At 44.4% G+C, this 20,252-nt stretch overlaps 1 protein-coding gene across 1 annotated transcript in view; it reads left to right on the top strand.

Annotated features, from left to right (window-relative positions):
- The window catches only part of LOC119373427 (atypical kinase COQ8B, mitochondrial), a 35,596-nt gene that overhangs the window by 11,344 nt on the left and 4,000 nt on the right, over positions 1–20,252 (top strand). The window contains exons 6-11 of the mRNA XM_037643453.2: positions 6,736–6,876; positions 9,120–9,201; positions 11,278–11,371; positions 11,495–11,636; positions 14,360–14,467; positions 18,061–18,213. Coding sequence (XP_037499381.1) covers positions 6,736–6,876; positions 9,120–9,201; positions 11,278–11,371; positions 11,495–11,636; positions 14,360–14,467; positions 18,061–18,213 — 720 coding nt within the window. The remainder of the gene's footprint in view (positions 1–6,735; positions 6,877–9,119; positions 9,202–11,277; positions 11,372–11,494; positions 11,637–14,359; positions 14,468–18,060; positions 18,214–20,252) is intronic.

Below are 20,252 nucleotides of genomic sequence, written 5' to 3'. Positions count from 1 at the left end.
TAGAGAGTATTCATTTCTTAGTTGACAATGTTATGCATAATCAAACACATGCAAATCAAGCCCGTGTGCACTGATCTTTGCACCTTGTATAAAAGCGGCCGAAGTACCTTCAATAAATTCATTTGAAAGTCGGCGCTCTTTCCCGTCACTGTTCTTTCTTACTGTTGTTGTGCTGCACCTACGACATTCATCTTGATGAAAATTGGCATGCTTATGCATCATTGAATGGAGACTTCAAATCTGCTAACAGATTCCAAATATCTCATTTAGAAAGGAAGTAATGACATATTTCCACATTGTAATTAGGTAATTTCTTACAGGTCGTTATGGTAACTTACAATACAAAAAGTTACTTTTCAGAAAACAAGCTAAAGCGAATTGTATGTCGAAACAGCTATGTCTTTGATCAGAAATAATGTCCAAACTTGGAAAGTAAAAGTTAGCTTCCAGTAATTAGCTGGTACTTATCAAATAATTACAATTGCATCAAGGTTGAGAAAAAAAAGAAAAGCTTTAGCATGTAGTTCAGATGCTGCTGAAAAAGAATGATGCCACGTTTGTTTCAATATGTTCATGGAAACTCCCTCAAAACTTCTGTAAGCCAGGTTGACTTCACAAAAATAACAAAGCCGAGAAAATCGCATTTGAAGTTTTAAAAACATTTGTCATTTAGACTATTGAGCCTGTAAGGGAAAGAAAGTCTATTTTTCCAGAGTATAATTTGGACTATAAATAGTTTGAAATTGTGATTTCAGAAAATCGACATTTTTTTAGGGGTGTGCGAATATTCGAAATTTCGAATATTTTTCAAATAATGTTTGCTATTCGATTCGATTCGCACTGGAATTTTACTATTCGAACTGTTCGAACTTCCCAAAAACAAATACAGTCAACGTCCGATTGAAAGTGACCCCTTCAGATTTTCAATATGCTTCACCTCATTACACTCTCATATTGCGGCAAAGCTGCCTTTCGAGCTCCGTTACGGTCGAACTTGGCCAAGGCCAGCGCCTCCTCTATTTTTCAGTGCCTGGGCGAACGCTCTCCTCAGGCCGTCGAGCGCGCGCTTCGCGTCCGCTCGCCGCTGCCGCGTGGTGGCGCTGTGCAAGTAGACTATGGGAAGCTGGCGCTGAACGGCCGCGCGTATCATGAAGCTCACGAATTCGTGTTTGCATCCGAGTTTTAATTGCATTTGTGCTTCTTGCAGGCTTTTACGGGTACAGGGGGATGGAAAGAAACGCGAACATAGCGGCGCGCTGTTTTCATCACGCTCTAACCGTGGCGGCAATAAAAAGATGCTAGATGGTCTTTTATTGTGTCATGGATGACGTCGTGTTCTCATCAATCATCGAGTCTATAACCACTTGAAAATAGATGCGAAACAGCAAGGAATGCAGATGCCGCATGTTCGCGTGTCTTTCCATCCCCGCTGTAAGTATTCCACAGCAGTCTGTCAGGCCGTACTGCCGGTTCGATACTTGCACTCGAGTTTGATAGTATTCGCGTTTTATTTTCTATTTCAGTCCATTGCAACCGCCCCAATGCCTTAGTATGTCATACTGTTGTGTTCCACTCTGCAAATGGAACTGAAAGAAATCACGATTATCTTTTTTTTATTTCCCTTTATTGATAAAGAAAAAAAAATCTCACAGGGAAGCCATCTTTTTTTCCAGTCAATGTATTGAACATTCCCTGCCTCCCGAGATATTTCTGCGCCTAACATGGTTTTCTTACAGCCTCAAGGATCGGAGGCAGTGCACGCAAGCTTTCTGCACATCAGCGAAGGCATGCACTGCCTCCGTGATCGGCCCATTTTGACCAAGCGAAGATGTAATATGACGACGTCACGTTATGTGACGTCACGACCATATGTCACAAAATTTTATTATCTGTGACGTCATATGATGACGTTATCACATAATTATTTTTGCATCACTCGTGCTGACGCCACCGATGGTCAATTTTCGCGTTTGATGAGGCATCTAAGGCTTTCGCCTTAATACACTGTTCGGCTGTCGTTCCATGAAATTCCAGCTGCCGCTGGTGTTCGGTAGAGGTGGCTTGCAGTAATTAGGCGGGATAATTGGTCTCCTAATACATCTTCAAACTACACTAGAATATGCAGCCGTCGTTTACGACGCTAAGATTTCATACAATACAAGAAGCAGCGGCTTACGAAGGATGCAGTAGCGTCATTCTTTGCAGACTACCCTTCACATTTGCAGCCCAAGGTAACAACTGAACCAAGCATGGCAAGTATCCCTAAACGTGACCGTATTGCGTCCGAACAGTCAACGAATGCATGTAGTACCAGTAGCAAACGCTACCTCCGACGCCGCCATGTGAATGCAGCGCTGACATTAGGTCCCAGAAGCTGAAGGAATCGGAGCCCATGGCCAGCTACCTGCGTACTGGCCAAACACCTGACAATCCATTATGTACTATGTCACTGGAAGCAAGTCTTTAGTATCATTCTATGCTATGTTCAGCGCATGAACTCATGGCTTGCGTTATAGTGTGCTACACCAGTAGCGGGTAGCACGCATCGGGGAACTTTAAGCGCCCAAGCATTCAGTATCAGCTCTTGGCAAATATGCTTGCGAAAATCAACTTTGAGATCGGTCAACTAACCGGACTCTCAGTCAAGCGAACGTAACGGTGACAAAACAATTTTCCGCGCATCACTGGCATGCGCTCTCTGGAATTGGCCTAGCAGACGACGCGCGAGCGTCTCGATCAAATAGCCGCGAAAGACACATGCCTTCGAAATGGGCTGGTTGCCCAGAACGACAACTGCTTCATAATTCCAGTTTACAAGTTTTCATTATACTTTAAACAATGCGATACAGACGAAAACTGAACCAGAATAGCACTCTCTTCGAATGCAGCCACGACATTCGTTTCCGCGAGCGACGACGCGGCGGCTGCTCTACTATGGTGGCGGCACCCGGCAGCTAAAAGCCGCAATAACGCCGACGGCCGGTTCCCATTGCGCTCCGCTCCTTCGCCCAGGCACAGAAAAATAGAGGAGGCGCTGCCAAGGCACAGTCAATGCCCGATTGGAAGTGGTCCCTAGATTTTCAATACCCTTCACCTCATCACACCCCTGTATTGCGGCAAAGCTGCCTTTCAAGCTCTGCTACGGTCGCAAATGCTGGTTCCAACATGGAGATGAAAGATGTGGCAGAGGTGGGGGCTCAATTGATGCTGTTATGGACCTGAAATTTGGGCAGAAAGACGAAAAAATCGGAAGCCGAAGCTTTTTAGCATCCAAAATTTCAGAATTTTCCTATATATTGACGTCTACGAGCAGATTTGGAACTACGGACTTGAAGGAGCACACCCCTTGTCCACCAATCAGTTGGTGCTTCCACAGAAGTTGAAGAGGAGGAGAGGCTGAGGAAATGGCATCTTTGCCTATCACGTATAAAGCGTTGCTCGGCAACACTTTGGTGCACCAAATCATGTACATAAATACTATTTGGCCTCTACATTGCCTCATTCTAGATAAGACAAATATGAAACACCACCCCGCCAGTGCTTCGTCAACCTACCAAAAAGAAACACTTTCATGTTGCTATCTCCTAAGAATATGCTTAGCAATCCTCTCTAACTGCAACTTCACTTTGAAGTATTTGAAAAATATTCTAGAAATATTTGAAAAATATTCGATTCGATTCGCACTCACACTTCAATATTCAAATTCGCTTCGCACCCAAAATTTTGCTATTCGCACAGCTCTACATTTATTTTAATGATTTATTGCCATTTTCAGACCCTCGTCCCCTTTAAAGGGGTAGTGACACCTTTTTTCAAAGGCGAGTTTACTCTGCCATACATATCTCCTGTATGCAGAGACGGCTCTGAGCAAGTGTGAAAGTCAGGAAATGCTGATGAGATATTTTAATTTGATATTAAAGTCAATTTTTCCATGGCACACCTACTCACATCGACACTAGCTTGACGTCAGGCTACAGTACAATTTCTGGTGACTTCACGCAGCAGTCTGGCTAGTTGTGATGATGTTAGGTACCAATACTTTTAAGATGGGCCGCTTGTGCATCATCAAAACTTCCAAAATGGCCGCTTGTGCATCACCAGCATCACCAACAGAGCCACGATGCGGAGCGGCCGTGGAAACTTCGCTATATATTGTGTGAGCACGTGACGAGAAGCTCATACCGTTTTGTGACGTCAGGGTACAGTAGGAACCGAAACTAGCTTTTAAAAACATACTGTAATGACTTTTTCAGGGCACACTCGTGCTTAGCGCTACCTTTTCTAGGCTCTTGAGGGCTTCACCTTTCATTTGACGCAAAAAAATGACAACTGAAAATATTCGTCTCAGTACCCCTTTAAATAAACTACATTGATACGACCTCCATGTCAGTATTTGATCCTCACTGAAGCACTTGTTATCAGCCTCAAACCAAACATTTTTTTTTTTCGTGAAAGCAGACACAGCTTCTCACAGAAATTCTTTAGAAGCATAAACATCAACCCAATTACTTTTGTTTAACACGAAAGTGTTTTATGACGGGGTCCACCAAGACTCCAATGACGTATTTCCGTCACGGAAATGACATCGAGAAAAGGTACACGATCAGATGGCAAAGAAAAAAAGGTTCTGTCACCGACCATCGAACCCACGACCGCTCGTTCCGCAACAACACATGCCGGTCACGCTATCCACTGCGCCACGGTCACAGACTCTGGAGGCTTTGCAAACGCGCCTTTTATATCTACCACTCTCCCGGTCGCCGGGGTGGTGTTGCCCTCTGGGAGCAGTGAAGTACAGTAATTCGTCATTACTGTGACCTCCGCGATTAGCACCTGCAACGTATTACACGTCCCTCCCATTCAGCTCGTTTTCAATAGAAGTTCAATTTTGTCACTGCCTTCACACACCGCGAGGTGGCGACATTGGCCCAAGCATCGTAAAAGCGTCGGCCTCGCTCATGGCATCACGCAAATCCAAACCAAAAATAGCTCTGGGACAAGCGCCTGCCTCACCTGGCTGCAACACCACGTTCCCCACTCACGCGCTCACCCCGAAAAGATCGCGGCTGGGCTACCGGGGTGGCACGACGCGCTTTGCGTTTATCCTAGTCCTGCCGCGGTGTTCAATCACATTTTAACATGCCGCGGGATGCGACCAAGTTCTGCGTCCAATATGCGACGCTCTTCTGGCTATCACACCTCGTTCTTTGATTACGCTTTCACCGTTGACTACTACAGCTACCACAAGGGTTTGTTTAATCATTTAACATGGACGTTAGTCGTCAGGATGGCGATGTACCATCAATCATGAAAGTGGGTGCATGCACGTTAAATGGTGCCATTAGCTGCCAGACATCAATATACATTGTGCAAACTCTCTTATATCAATGTGCAGTAAATGTTCAGTTACTTCTGTAAGGGCACACTTTACTTTCGTGTTATTCCGATTCCTATGAAGGAGGGATCAACCATGTCTTTTTATCATTGATCTAGGCTCTACAATTTGGTGTGGATACCAAGGCCTTTGAAATTGAAGGTACACTCCCGTGCACCTTCAGTTGTTCTTTATGAGACAAGAGATGCGAAGATATCCATAAGTTGCAAATTTCCTAACAAGGGTGTTTGTGTTTGTTGTTTTTTTCTAAAAGAAAATCATGAAAACATTGAACTAGGTATGATCCCGTCGCCCGCAAATATTTGTAACAAGGGGATTCTCCCTGCCATACTGGTGAGGAACATGACCGCGTTATCAGGATGTTTTATACGCTTGGCCTAAAATAGAAGGTGGAACGAATCCTGTACAGTCAATGTGAAATTAAAGCATAAGTTTTTCTACAAACACACCGCAACTGTCTCGAAACAGTACATGTGTAACAGATTATACAGATCAGCTGCACAGTACTGGTTTCACATTCTGGTCTGTTTTTTGCATAACATTTATGTTTAAATTTTTCATTATTTCCCACTACGGGGCTGCAAATTTGTAAGTTTCTTTTTGGTGCTCAGGAAAACAAAAAAAAATGTTTAATTCCGTTTGTTCTTTTTTTTATCACTTGTATCTTTAGTCACTACAGACGTCACCTGCAACAATCTGATCACTAAAGCTATTAATGTCAACGGTGTTCATTAAATGAGTCACTTTATGTTTACGTTACTTCATTTGTGAAAGGGGAGCATTTGTGTTGAATGTGTTCTCACCTATCCTTCATACAAAATCCTTAATACTAGGTCTTTCAGGTATTAAATAAATAGAGAATTTATAGTCGACACAAAGTTCTGCACGCATTGATCGGCAAAAAATGTGTAGCTTGACCAGACTCACTAAAGGAATACCGTATTTTCTCGGCATCTAACCCACACCAAGAAACGGGAAGATGTGCTTAAAAAGTAGGGGCATGAGTTATATGCATATTATTTTTTTTTCTTTTAGTAGAGTTAAAGTTAGGGGTGCGGATTATATGCAGGGGCGGCGTCATGCGCTAGAAAATATGATATATTTCGCGCTTAGGGCTCGCTTGGGCTCGGACTCACCAAAATTCTCCTCAACTGGACTCACTCGAACTCAGACTCGCAGCTCAGTCGGAGCCTGAGTGAGTCGACTCACGTGTGACTTTGCCAACCTATGTCCACATGTACCATTAAATTCACTCTGTCGTCAGGCTTATGATGGATGCAGTAATGACATTGTTCAGTGAACTCATGTGCATGCTCTTTCTTTGATTCCCTAATGTTCAGAGGGTGATGGTGCAAGAATTGGGACCCGACTGGGAATCCAAAGTCGCATCTTTCGAGCGCAAGCCATTTGCAGCAGCCTCCATCGGCCAGGTTCACCTTGCCACCCTGCACGACGGTAGGGAGGTGGCAATCAAAATTCAGGTATGCTGGCATCTTTCTTTTGTTTTTATATGTAAATAAAATGTCTTTCTTGGTTCCGCCCACTTAATTTAATTAGCTATACTGATGTCTCATAACTTCTGACCAAATTAACTATATTGCATGCAGAAACAGTGATTGCCAGAGCTTCTTGCTCTCTTTTACAGCGGTAGCAAATATCTGAAACATTTGAACAATGAATCTAATATCGCTTTATTTGACTCAGTCTTCATACAGTAGAACCCCGCTGATACGTTTTTGAAGGGACCGTAGGAAATAAACGTAAGAGACGGGAAACGTAAGAGCCGAAAAACAGGAAAAACGGCAAGATATTTTAGTGGTACAGAATTTTATTTCAATTCTTACGAGCAGCACGAAAATTGGCACGCTCAGCCGCGATCTAGTCATGGATAGAAACGCGGAGCTTAGGACAGCCTCATCCACAGAAATGTAATCAACGTATGTGATTTTTTTAACACCAACAGCTGTAGGCATGAAAGAACTAAGCACACGCAATCACGACCGGCGCGGCGAGTCCGACCGCGAACCGCACGCACGACCATGTGAGCTCCAACCAGCTCGAACTCCTCCCGTTCTCCGACAAATAACGATGATGATGAGTCTACGCCAATGCGATGGCAGAAGTGAATGCCAATCTCGAAGGCCTTGTTTTCGCAAACAATTACGTCATACACGCCATGTTTGTGCAATGCAAATCTCAAAGGCTATGCTTTTGTCAATAGTAAATGCCAATCTCGAAGGCCTTGCTTTCGCGAGCAGTTACGTCATAGACGCCATTTTTGCAATTTGAATCTCGAAAGCCATGCTTTTGTTTGCATCAATTGAAAGATTCTGTTGCTTGCGCCTCTCATGCGGCTAATATTACGGTCAAACGAGGCCAAGCTGCGTGAAAATGCACCATGGCCGCTCTCTTTGGTAGTCGCTCGGTCGGCTCCGGGCGCACTTCGCGACGTATCATACGGGAATGGTCCGACAGTTACGACGTAACAGCGGGGTTCCCAATACATTGTATCCTATGGGAGCTATGCCGGGACCAGCGGAAAACGACGTAACAGCCGGGAAAACGCAGCAGTGAGGAACGTAACAGCGGGGTTCTACTGTATCAAATGTTGCTGTACTTGGGCACAGCTTTTCTACAGCTACAGAACGAAAACACATGCCTGCTAACGCGCCAAGAAATATTACCTAACATTATTGATAATTTTCTCATTTGCATTGCTCAGATAAATACTGCTCTACTTATTATGGGACTACTACCACATTTATACTTTCATGCCACCGGCACTGAGTTGGCAAACTGCTGGCTATGTGATGGCTAATGTTACCTAGTGTTGGCTAATGCCAACTATCCAATATTATTACTGTATTCATTCAGCCTCAGTCCAGTCGCCCCACACGCGCACATTCTTAATTAATGCCGGTGTTCCTGTCCGAGTTCTGAAAGCCTAGTACACTTACTATGAACTTGTTTAGTTCTCGATACCGAGACAACCAACCGCTCAATGCCTGCTTTATTTTTGACAGCGCAGCTGTTTAAGCTTTTCGTTATGCTGCGTGGCGAAACCAGAAAATTATCATCATCACGAACCGGCACGCGCTCTCTTCGTCCTCTTCTTCGTCCTTTGCTTCGCTCCCAGAACACATGCACCAGTCCATTGTGGTCAGTCCATTGTGGGATGCAGTAACCCTGATGGGCGAGAGAAAGATTAGAGAAAGAAAGGGGAGAGAAAAAAGATAGAAAGACAGAAAAAGAGATAGAAAGAAACTGACACAAAAAAGAGATAGAGAAAAGAGAGAGCAAGCATAGTCATGTATAGTATAGGGGTGGGATGGGAAAGTGAGGGTGAGGGAAAGGAGGAGGGCAATGCCACCACCTATGCTGCTTCCCCATTCTTCACACCACTAGTGTGTAGCTGTGCCATTTTTTTTTTAGTGCAGTAATTTTGTATTATAGACATTATAATTGTATCATAAACGATATTATCTTGGCAAGTCATTTTCACACCTGCTCTTGTTAAAGACCTTGATAAAAAAATGCAGACGTTATGTGATTGACTAGCCAAGTCGGCTAGTCAGTTTATACTTGCTCTGAAATAGTTGACAGCATTTTTTTTTTTCACCTCGTTTCTTGTTCACTTAAGGGATATGGAAATGAGATGACTTCATTTTAACTTCGATGGACGAAAGGAGCGATACTGAAATATGGTGTGCCGTTTGCTTTGCAGTATCCAGGTGTTGCCCAAGGAATCAACAGCGATATCAACAACCTCATGGCCATTCTCAAATACTGGGACATTATACCGAGAGGTGAGAAAAGGAAAAAGAAGGGACAGCTGGACAAGGTGATGTGTAACATAATTAATAAACAGCTCCTTGTATGGAGACAGAAAAATAAGGGAACAGCGCACCGTCCAATTGTCCCCACTTTTTTTCCCTCTGCGTCCTAAGCACCAATTATTGGTTATATGAAAAAAGAAAGCAGTATCTTATACTCTTCACACTCAACAGTTTATGGTGGAGCCTGGGTTTACTGAAACTGGCGGGTATATCAAATGTGGATCGAATCGCAAAATAATTCAATACAAATGTAATTTGATATAACTGTACAAGATATTTTCTGGGACCCACTGCAGTCGTCTGGTGGTTATGGTGCTCGACCGCTTACCTGAAGGTCGCGGGATTGAATCTCGGCCACGGCGGCTGCATTTTCGATGGAGGCGAAAATGTTTCAAGCCCGTGTACTTAGATCCAGGTGCACATTAAAGAACCCCAGGTGGTCGAAATTTCTGGAGCCCTCCACTACGCCGTCTCTCATAATCATATCGTGGTTTTGGGATGTTAAACCTCAGATATTATTATTAACCTCCACAACTAAAGGGCCCCTAAACCATCCAAAGGTCAAAATTTATTCGTGGTGTTGTAGTTGGGCGTGAGTCTACAATGAAAACATAGCCGCGAGAATTTTTTGAAATGGTGCCGTAATAGCAGAGTCACACGCGTTTAATGATCCAAAAGCGACCCCCCCTCTCACTTGGCTCTTTCCTTCGCTATGCTCCGTTCATCGGCGTGTCTCTCCTCCTGGCCGAGTGCTCCTCCTTACTGTGCAGGGAGGAAGAGTGGCGAACGCGTGTAGCTGTGAGCAGACAAACAGGTTCTTTTTTGTGGATTACATGACGAGACACAATTGTTGACGTCACGGACAATGCCGTGGATTACCAAAAGGCCCAGAGAGGAGAAGGGATCGTTTCTTGGAATTTGTGGCGCGCCCGTGGCTCGTAGCGCTGCCACGTTTGGCATTGTTGATCGTGACAGCATTCTGAACTCGATGCGCACGTTTACTTGAAATGTTAAAAAATTATCGGAAGTTGTTCAGGGGCTGTTTAAGATATTTTCTTGGTCCTAGGTAACATGCTCCGCTGCATGACGTTTCACTATCTTAACTTTTGTCGGTGAGCTTAGAATGGCCAGTGCGAGACGGGAGGTGAATAGAAGTCGGTGACGATGTTCGAAGAAATGAATCATGAGAAACATTCTCGCTTAGAGCCAAGGATATTAAGTTGATAGGCACAGGCTCACTCGGAACAAAAAGATTGTATGTACAGAAACAGGCGCTGTGTTTATTGGTTACAGTATATAGGTCCCAGATTCGTGGGCGTTACTAGTGTTACAATCGTGAGTGTTGCTGGTAACTCAGATTTGCAGTTGTGTATTTTATGTATTGTATAAATGTGATATTAAATAAAGTTTGGCGCACTTACTAGCAGCTGATTTACGCATTTATGATCCTTAGTGATGTGGCATAACTGCGATGTTTGTACAAGAGTTTCACCGTAGAGTTCTGAAACATACCATTTCTTTGCAGCTAGCTCCTGCAATGATGTAAAATTTCATTTGAGTTTAATTACATACAGCATGCACAATCTAATCACTACTGATCACAGCCTTTTTGTTTCCATGAAAGCCAACAGTGACAATGTGATCTTTGTTGTCCTCCCATTTTTGATCCCATGCAAAATACGTACTACCAGCGCATTACCACGACACTATTAGGCACCATATGTTTAACCATAGGCGTGCGCAGGGTTCACCTTCAAGGGAGGCGAAGGTTCGTCGCAGCGCCCCCCCTCCCAATTGTGTCAATGTATGGCGCTGACATTGCGCGCCTCCCCCCCTCCCCCGAGTCACAGCGCCCCCCCCCCATTATGTCAATGTGTGGGGCAGACTTTGCCCCCCCCCCCTCTTAGGTGAATGGGGGGGGGGGGCTGCCCCCCGTGCACACGCCTATTTAACATACCGGAATACCATTGTAATTGTGCTGTGTACAAGCGTCAGTCACAACGTAGGTGTTCAGAAGAACACTTTGGTACTTCTGTACTCATGCAGGTATGTACATTGACAACGTCGTGGCCGTGGCCCGCAAGGAACTCGCCTGGGAAGTCGACTACTTGCGGGAAGCCGAGTGTGCCAAGAAGTTCAAGTACGTGCTCTTCTCGTACTTTTGAGGTTTTCTTCCAAATTTTCTTACTTATGTGAAAAGAGGACGAAGAACAAGAAAGTTGTAAATCATCTCACAGCTTTTTCAAATCTGACTTGACCACAGGAGCCTGGTGAAGCCATATCCCGAGTACTACGTCCCAGATGTCATTGACGAATTGTCGACGGCCCAGGTGTACACGACTGAGTTGATCACGGGGACCCCTGTTGACAAGCTCGTTGACGCTTCGCAAGAACTGAGGAACCGGGTAAGTTATCGACTCGCTCATTTTGTCTTCTGTGCATTGTTTTTTTATTGAAATAAAAATGAACAAAGGAGTCGTCATCGCCTTGTTCAGATGATGACTACCCCCTTTTCACTTGCTTACTAGTGAAAACAGTTGTTAAAGGTAAGAATTCTAGCAGATCCCACGCAATGTGGGAATCGGTGTTACGTAAAGCAATCAGCGAGTAGCTGCTTACACTGCAATATTTGAGCTAAGCATTGTATAGTTGTAGTTGCCAGTGTGTGTAGCACCTGTATGTGCCCTACAGAAGATATGTATGTAATAAGGAACGAGCTGGTTAGCATGATGTCATTAGACTATGTTATAACACACATAAATAGGCACACCGTGAAATACACGCACTACGAGGAAGATTACAACCGTGCACAGTCTGAAACATCGTGCCGAGGCTCAAAGCCCTGGCTGCGTTTCTGAGATAATGTGGAATGGACAACGGCAGATGTGAAACTGACATGTCCGTTTGTGTACTCATAGTACTTGTCAATGTTCATCATAACGAAGCCGTACTTAGTGAGGAAATACTTTTGTGATACCAGTCATTGTTATAAACAAACATGTATATTTGTACAAATAAATAATTTGCTCATCCTCATTATACAAGCATTCGACTATTGGCCGCGAGACTGAGCGGAGTCACCGCCTGGCGGCTACTGGCTGAAGCGCGCCTAGTGTGGATTGCTCCCTGCGTCGTCTGCTAGCCACGTCGTGTTTGCATGTGCGCGTACGTCCTGCACGTCGTTCTCGAAGGGCGGTTTGTTCTGTTATGTTAGCGCGAGTTTAACTGCTCGTACGTATACCTAACAGGGTGTACAGAAGCAAAGGAGCTTGCTCGGCTGCATGGGCATTGTAATAAGATCAGTGAGTGCGATTTTCTAGAGGGCTGTGTATTGGTGTCGTACCCTTCGTTCGCCAGAATCATCTCAGTGTTGGTGCCGCTTTCTGGTTCAAGCACATGATAAAGTGCACTTGGCATAGTCCCAAACATGAGGAGCATTAAATAGTTTGTGAATGCAGCGTTTCAGTGAATCGGTGGTAAACAAAAACGAGGCTCATGCGCTTTCGCGTTGTTGTTAGGTGTATAACCGTGGCACTGTAGTTCATGATGAGCTTTAGTTGTGCTTAAGATGTCCTTTTATTGTGCGGTGGTGGTCCCACTACAGCGAAATATTTCTATCAAGTGAAGTCTGAGACTTTGGTAGTCAAACTGTCCCTAAAAAAAAAAAAAGAAAAGAAAAAACAGACAATGGAATGACACGGCAGTTTTAAACGGAGTTGCCGCGCGCAATTTTAACTTGGGGCGAAATTTATACAGAACCACCCGTGTGCTTAGATTTAGATACTCTTTGAGACCCAGATGTTCAAAATTAATCCCGACGGCGTGCCTTACATTTATGTCGCATAATTTCATGCAAAACCTCATCCTTTCTTTTTAGATTATCTTGAGCATTTGTGTGGAGTTGTTATAAATTGATGGAAGGCAGCGGACATTATAAGTTTGAAAAAAAAAAAGACACTTGTTCCATAAAATAACCGGACCTTTGTTGCATCGTTGTCGTGCACGTAATCAATCGATGAAAGCTCTGTGCTAAACTCTTACCTTCGTATACTATATGCATATTCGCGTGAACAGTGCTATTGAACTCATTGCACAGGAATATGGGCTGGTATACAAATGAACAAGAAGTAAACACTTAAGTAGTTCAGTCGTGCTAATGCAATGCGTAGTACACAAAACACAAGCTAAACACGTACAGAGAAAACAAAAAAAAATGTCATATAGTGCTTAAGGTTAACAGCACGAAAATAACACACGGCGGACAGGAGAAAGACTAGAAAAACGGCCACCCCCCCCCCCTGCCCCCCCGTGCGCATGCCTATTTAACATACCAGAATAGCATTCTAATCGTGCTGTGTACAAGCGTGAGTCACAACGTAGGTGTTAAGAACACTTTGGTACTTCTGTACCAAAACGCTGTCTGTGAGCAGACAGTGTTATTATGTGTTATTTTCGCGCTGTTAACCTTAAGTATGCACAACCAACTAGCCCGGTCAGCCACTTTATTAAGTCATATAGTGCGTAAGCGCAGACTGTCATCCAGGGCGAGCATCCCTTTCCTCGGCAGATTGCGCTTTTCTCACTAGTAATATAGTAACGTTGGATGACCTTCGTGCGTCAATTCAACAATGAAGAGCATATATATTACCAGTAAGCTGCAATCAACGCATTTTATTCGCTGACAATCGGCACAAACCACTCGCAAAGAAGCGCCACTGTGTGCATTTGTATACGCGCCTCCGACCACCTCTCCACACTAACACGGCGACGGTGCTGCCACCTATAGGTCGATCTCACGGCCAATAGTGCGTTGACTTATGATGTGGCTAGTTTTGCTAGTATAGTCAAACCTCAATATACCAAATACTCATATAAAGAATTATCTGTTGCAACAAAGTAAACAGGATAGTCATGCCAATGGCACAGTTATGCGAAATTTTGTTTACAACAAATTCTCGTATATAATGAAGCCATCTTCTTATCGGATCTGACTGTTGTAATGGGATCTGCAGTGTGACCAGAACCAGGAGTATCAGTAACGGGCATGCATGGGTGCACTAGAAATACGTTGACATGACCCTCCTCATTGAAGTATGCATATACCTTTTGTTGGTATCTGTCTCTGCAGGTGAGCTACAGCCTGTTGAAGTTGTGCCTGCTGGAGCTGTACGATTTCAACTTCATGCAGACGGATCCTAACTGGTCAAATTTCTTCTACAACGGTGACACCGATCAGGCAAGCAGTTCCCACTAATTATGCATTATGCGAGTGTGAATGATAAGGAAGTTGAGTAAGAAAAAAATTATAAAGTGCTTACCTAATCTTCGGCTCCTGCTGTGACGCTGTGCCCACTAAATATAATGGGCACATGTCGGGCACATGTTAATGGGTACATGTAATGGCACGGCCGCTCGATGAAAAACACACGGTGCGGCCTGCCGCGTGGAGCGGATACTGCATCGCGCGCCTAGTGCTCCTGCCTGCCGCCGTGGCGCCACCAGTGGGGGAGCCTCTGGGGAGACCGAAAGCGAGAGCGCCGGAATTATTGTGTCAGATCGCGGCTTCACAGCGCAGCTGCTATGCGCTTGTTAGTTTTTAAAGGGTTACAATAAACTTGCTATAGCGTTAACTATATTGGTAATCGTCCTACCGAATGTGCGCCGGCGATGCTTCAACCTAAATATAGCTGGTGTTAGTTTTATCTGAAGTGGTTGCTCGTGCGTGCGAGTTGCAATTTTTTGCGTCACGTTTTCTCTCTTTTGTTGCCGTTGCGCTGGTCACCCTCAATAATGTATGTTTGTGCTACAGTTATTTTATCAACAGGAGAGTCGCTCATTGGCAGGTGCGGTTGTATTTCCAGAATGACTGTTGCTCACACCTTAGAAACAAAAGCATTGTGAACAACACATGCGTGAAAAAAGGATCACTGTGTTATTGGAATCACAGGCGCAGCACTTTCCTGGCCAGAGGTTTTTGCGCCAACCGTACGAGACGCTCAACAGACATATTAACATTTCCTGCCCAGTTGGCAAGAAGCGTTCGTAAGAGCTTTCTGATGAAAACTTTGCAGACTTCAATGGCGTAGTCGTCCGTCCCGTAAGTCCACTTTCAGCACGTCCATGGTCATAGAGAACAGCTGGTCACCTTTCAGACATCTCATGAAAAAATAGCCGACAGGAATAATATATGATGTTGACAAGCCTCTTATAACAAAACATAGTAATCTGTTTGCCACTTGGGGTACCGCTGTTGAGTGCTCTTCTTCACCATGGTCAACGAAACCAAAAAGTTTGTCGACTTGTCGGTCGTATATGACTCTCTGCTGTATGGCCATCTTGTCAACGATCAGGGAGCAGAACGCTTCCTGCTCTACAGTGATATCCTTGAATTCGATGCACAGCCGCTCCTTTATCAACGAAGTGACGCCGATTCCACATGTTAAATGGCCTACATATTTCTGGAGCGTTGAGCTACAAGGGAGCTGAAAGATATTTCTGGACCTTGAATGCTCATAACTTTTATTGAAGCATGCCGTTCAAATTACACATTCCCTTAGAATGACGTCACTGTAGTAGGGGTTCTTCGTCGAGAAAATGCGCACTTGGTTTCTAACGAACTCGGCAGTCTTGTCACCTTGCGCAGCACCATTGAGCACCTTCATAAAACAGGCAATGTCCGTGTTATTTTCATAAAACTGTGCGCGTTCCTCAGCCTCATCCACTTTTTCTTGAAGGGCCTGCAGTGCTCCTTTCATATGAGCGATCTTTGCTTGGAAGCAGCGCGTTTTTTTTTTAGCTTCTTCTGTCAGTTTAACAAGGTCGAATGTAGTTTGACATGATGCATCTGAAAACGATGCCATTTCCCCACACGTTTCATTCTCTAGTTCAAAGTTGTTGGGTGTCGTGGCTTCAGCGCTGTCACTTGACGAGCCGTTTTGGCTAATGACAAAACGGGCATTTTAAAGCAGCATTGCCCGAGCACTCGGCATGCGACTGCGCATTATCGGCTTCTATTTCGGAGCGTGGCCGCTTCTTCCTCGGAGCAGGCGTGCTGCTCGTGCTCATGTAGCTTGGATAACTGGGGAACACCTCAACTTCTCGGTCTTCTTGTAGTACTGCTCCGTAAAATGCAAGGCGCACACCAGGGACCTGTCATTAGGCTGCCATAATGTTCCCTTCCCGCCGGGTCCTCGCAGCCATGCTGCCCTGCGTTCTGCGTTACTGGGAAACTCGTAGTAGTGTATTTGCGGGTCCTTCGATGCATTCATGGAACACAACGGCACACATCAGTTACGCGGCATTTTGCCTAACGTATAAAATATTACACATGCGCAAACTGCTTCGAGTGACAAACAGTGCGAGCGATTCATGTGGAGAAAAACAACCACTACCTCGACCTACCCGCTGAATGCGTGCTCCTTCCCGCCCGCGCGTTGCGTACAGCCCTCCCCCACTACTGGCGCCCTCCTAGCGAAATGCGGCGGCAACTGTCAACTCCTCTTCCCCGCTCTCGCCCATTGCCTGCGCCGCGACGCGGCAGGCCGCGCCGTGTGTTTTTCATCGAGCGGCCGTGGTATTGGGCACATGTTAAATATAATGGGCACATGTGCCCATTAAATATAATGGGCACATGTCGAGTCAAAAAGAGAAAACACAAAGTAGCTTTCTCGTATGCAGCATGTAGTATCGTTGGCTTTGGCATCAGCAGTCAATAAATGACACCTTTGTGTGCAGCTACATAACTTGTTGATACATCTTGCCTTTGGCTTACCAAGGCTTTCCTTCTGTCAAGCGATTGTAGTTCATTTGCCACATAATGCGTGCAAACTACTTGCTTAGGTAGATGTTTGACTTGTGCAACTCTGAATGAGCAGTTTGCTACTGTTGCACAGATATGAGGTCGACTTTCACGTAGTGATCCTTGCTGCAGGTTGACTAAAGTGTAGGCCTGTGCAAACGTTCGAGTGCTTAGAGTACCGGAACGAATATTACAGTATTCGACTTCGCTTCGACATGAATTAAAATTTTCTAAATTTTGATATATTTGAAACGAACAAATAACCGTATTTTACTGCGTGTAATCCACCCGAAAAGATGGTTTCACTGCACCATGGGGCCACTATGCTGTGAATCTGCTTATTTAGAGTAAATCCACACTACCGTGAAGCCACAATTCAAGGTACAGTGTGCATATTATCTCCACACCAATTAACATTTTTTTTTCTTAAGGTTAAAAGCATGTTAAATGGACTTATATTAGCCAAGTCAGGCAAATTTTAAAATGTGACGTACCTTACCACTTACAACTTGCACCCTGTTACAATTCAATACTGGCTACCATTCGAATTCACTTCAAACGAAAAAAGTGATGTTCACACAAGCTTCCTAAAGAGCTTTGACGTTAACTAAAGTGCTCTGATGTTAACAAAGTGCTTTGATGCATTTAGAGGGGCTACTAAAAGGAAACACCGAATTGTTTTAGATGATGAATGATTCCTTCAAACTCTACGTTTGTTGATTTGTCAGTTGGAATTGATTGTATTGCAGATGCAAGAATGAGAATCAATATATTTTTTTCAGTTTCACACCAATATGCCACAGCCGCTTTGGAATAGTATTTTCTTGCGTTTGGGCTGTTTCTGTGGAGTCGATCTTTCCGGTTTGCACTCCAGTCCCCCTTAGTATTGTGTCATGAATGACATGAAGGTTGTTCAGCCCTTTTGCCGAGTCTAGTATATAATGTCAGCCATGTAAAATTGTGTCCGAGGTTGCTTCTGAGGAATTATTGACAATCGTTGGAAGTGCTCACATGTGAATTTGCACATGCAGCTCATGCTTCTCGACTTTGGGGCATGCCGGGAATACGACAAGAGCTTCGTGGACAAGTACATGCGGGTGATCAAGGCGGCAGCCGACCGCGATGAGTCCAGGGTGCTTGAATGCTCCATGGACCTCGGCTTCCTCACGGGCTACGAAGCCAAGGTTAGCCCTCGTAATCTTTGTAAAGTGTCAAGAAAAATAGGTTCTGTGGTTGTATAAAAGGCATGTGTGATTGCAGATAAAAGTTCTAGGCTTGTGCGAATAGTAAATTTTAGGGCTGAAGCGAATTTGAAGCGAATAGTGATTTGGTCGAAGCGAATTCGAATACTAGTTTGTATCACATATGATAAAGAAAAATGAGCATATTTGTCATGACCCAACTAACCAGTACAATATTTTTAAAGTTGAAACAAGGCATATGTATATGTCATTCTTTTTGGTTCAAAGGAAGTGGAAGCAACTTTTGAATTTCGGTAGAATGCAAGTGATAACCTGTAAAATATGTTACGTTTTAAAATTTACTATACTTGGAGCGTATAAGCCGGTGTAACAAGCTTTTAAACTTAAAAAAATGATGAATCGATCGGAGAGTAATACAGTAAAACCTCATTAATTCGAACTCTGTTATTTCGAAATCCCGCATAGTTAGAAGGATTTCTGCGGCCCCTTATTTTGCAATGTAAATTTGAGGGGATAATTTGAAGCGGCAGTCAGTACCAGCCCGGTAAATTCGAAAACTTTGGGTGCCACGTGCCCACTCTTGATCCCGATTTAGCTGCAAATCGGCAGAAACGATGGCCCTTAGGAGCCCTGATAGTTGGGCGAGTTGGTATGGGTTCATGATTTAAACCCGGCGCCTGTCCTCATGTATTCTTCGTTTGTATATCGTGTCCATTGCGCCGAGTTTAAATCGTGAACCCTTAGGAGCCACAAGGCAATGCAATGTAGCGGTACTAATGTGTGACAAGTGAAGCATCCCAGCCTCGCTGCTGCCAGCGCAAGAAAAAAACAAAACAAAAAGCGGTCTCGTGGTCAGCTGAAATGTGCGCCTGCGGAAAAGATCTGCTTCACTGTAACACAGCGGTGACACGTGGGCAGCATGACGCATGCTTCTCTCAACGTCAGCGTGTCATGATTTACCCATTCTTTCTGGGAAAATTGAGAAATGAATGAAAGGCGGTCTGACGTAATTCGCGATGTATGCGAACCTCAGAGTGGCGGTTGTTCCGATAATTTGCGCACTTGTACTGCTGGCGGAGTACTTGCCTGCAACGCCTACTTCGAAAACTCAGTTCCAAAACTTCAATCATCATCTTTTCCACCTAGAACACATCCCGAAAACCGTCACACTGGTCATTATTAAATTCTTTATTTTACCAGAAAGAATGGGCGAATGGTCGCATCATGACGCGCTGACGCAGCGAGTAGCAGGTGACATGCTGCCCGCGTGTCACTACTGTGTTGCAGCGAAGCACGTCTTTTTTTTTTTTTTTTCGCAGGCGCGCATTTCAGTTGATCACGAGACCGTCTTTCTTTTTTCTCTTGCACTGGCAGCAGCGAAGCCCGCCGTTTCTCCGGTTTAGCGGCAAAATTGGGACTAGGCACTGCTGAAAACATAACCCTTGTAGCCGCAAACTAGCAGGCACAGCAAACGACCACCTCTGATTACTTCCAGTAATTCAAGGTTCCTTGCATCCCGCTTTTTGTATGTTTGGTTAATTCGAAAACCCGTTTAATTAGATTTTTCACAGTCCCAGTGACTTGAATTAACGAAGTTTTACTGTATGTTCATTTAACCTTGAAGTGGGGCTTCGCGGCAGTGCGCATTTCTCCTGAAAAGGTGTATTCACAATATAGCATGCCTCCACTGCAGTGAAACCACCTTTACAGGGTGTTACATGCGGTGTATGTCTATTCGTTAATTTCGAATACTTCGAAATTTCCTATAATCTAAATTCGTTTCGAAGCGAATTCGAATACTGTAATATTCGTTCGAATATTCAAAGTGCTCGAATATTCGCACAAGCCTAGATAAAACCATTAGTTGCAAGTTAGAGCTGTGTGTGTGCGACCCTCTTTGTCCCTGTCGTGGTGCGCTATGCCATATGAATTAAGATTCCCAACCAACTAGCCCGGCAACATGCCTTAGCAAGGTTCTATGTTATCATCTTGAAATGTTTTTGTACGTACAGTATAGAAAA

This window comes from Rhipicephalus sanguineus, chromosome 11 (assembly GCF_013339695.2).
Source record: "Rhipicephalus sanguineus isolate Rsan-2018 chromosome 11, BIME_Rsan_1.4, whole genome shotgun sequence".
In the NCBI taxonomy this organism is placed as follows: Eukaryota; Metazoa; Arthropoda; class Arachnida; order Ixodida; family Ixodidae; genus Rhipicephalus; species Rhipicephalus sanguineus.
The sequence above is the reverse complement of the archived record's forward strand: the minus strand, read 5'-3'. Positions and strand labels throughout refer to the sequence as shown.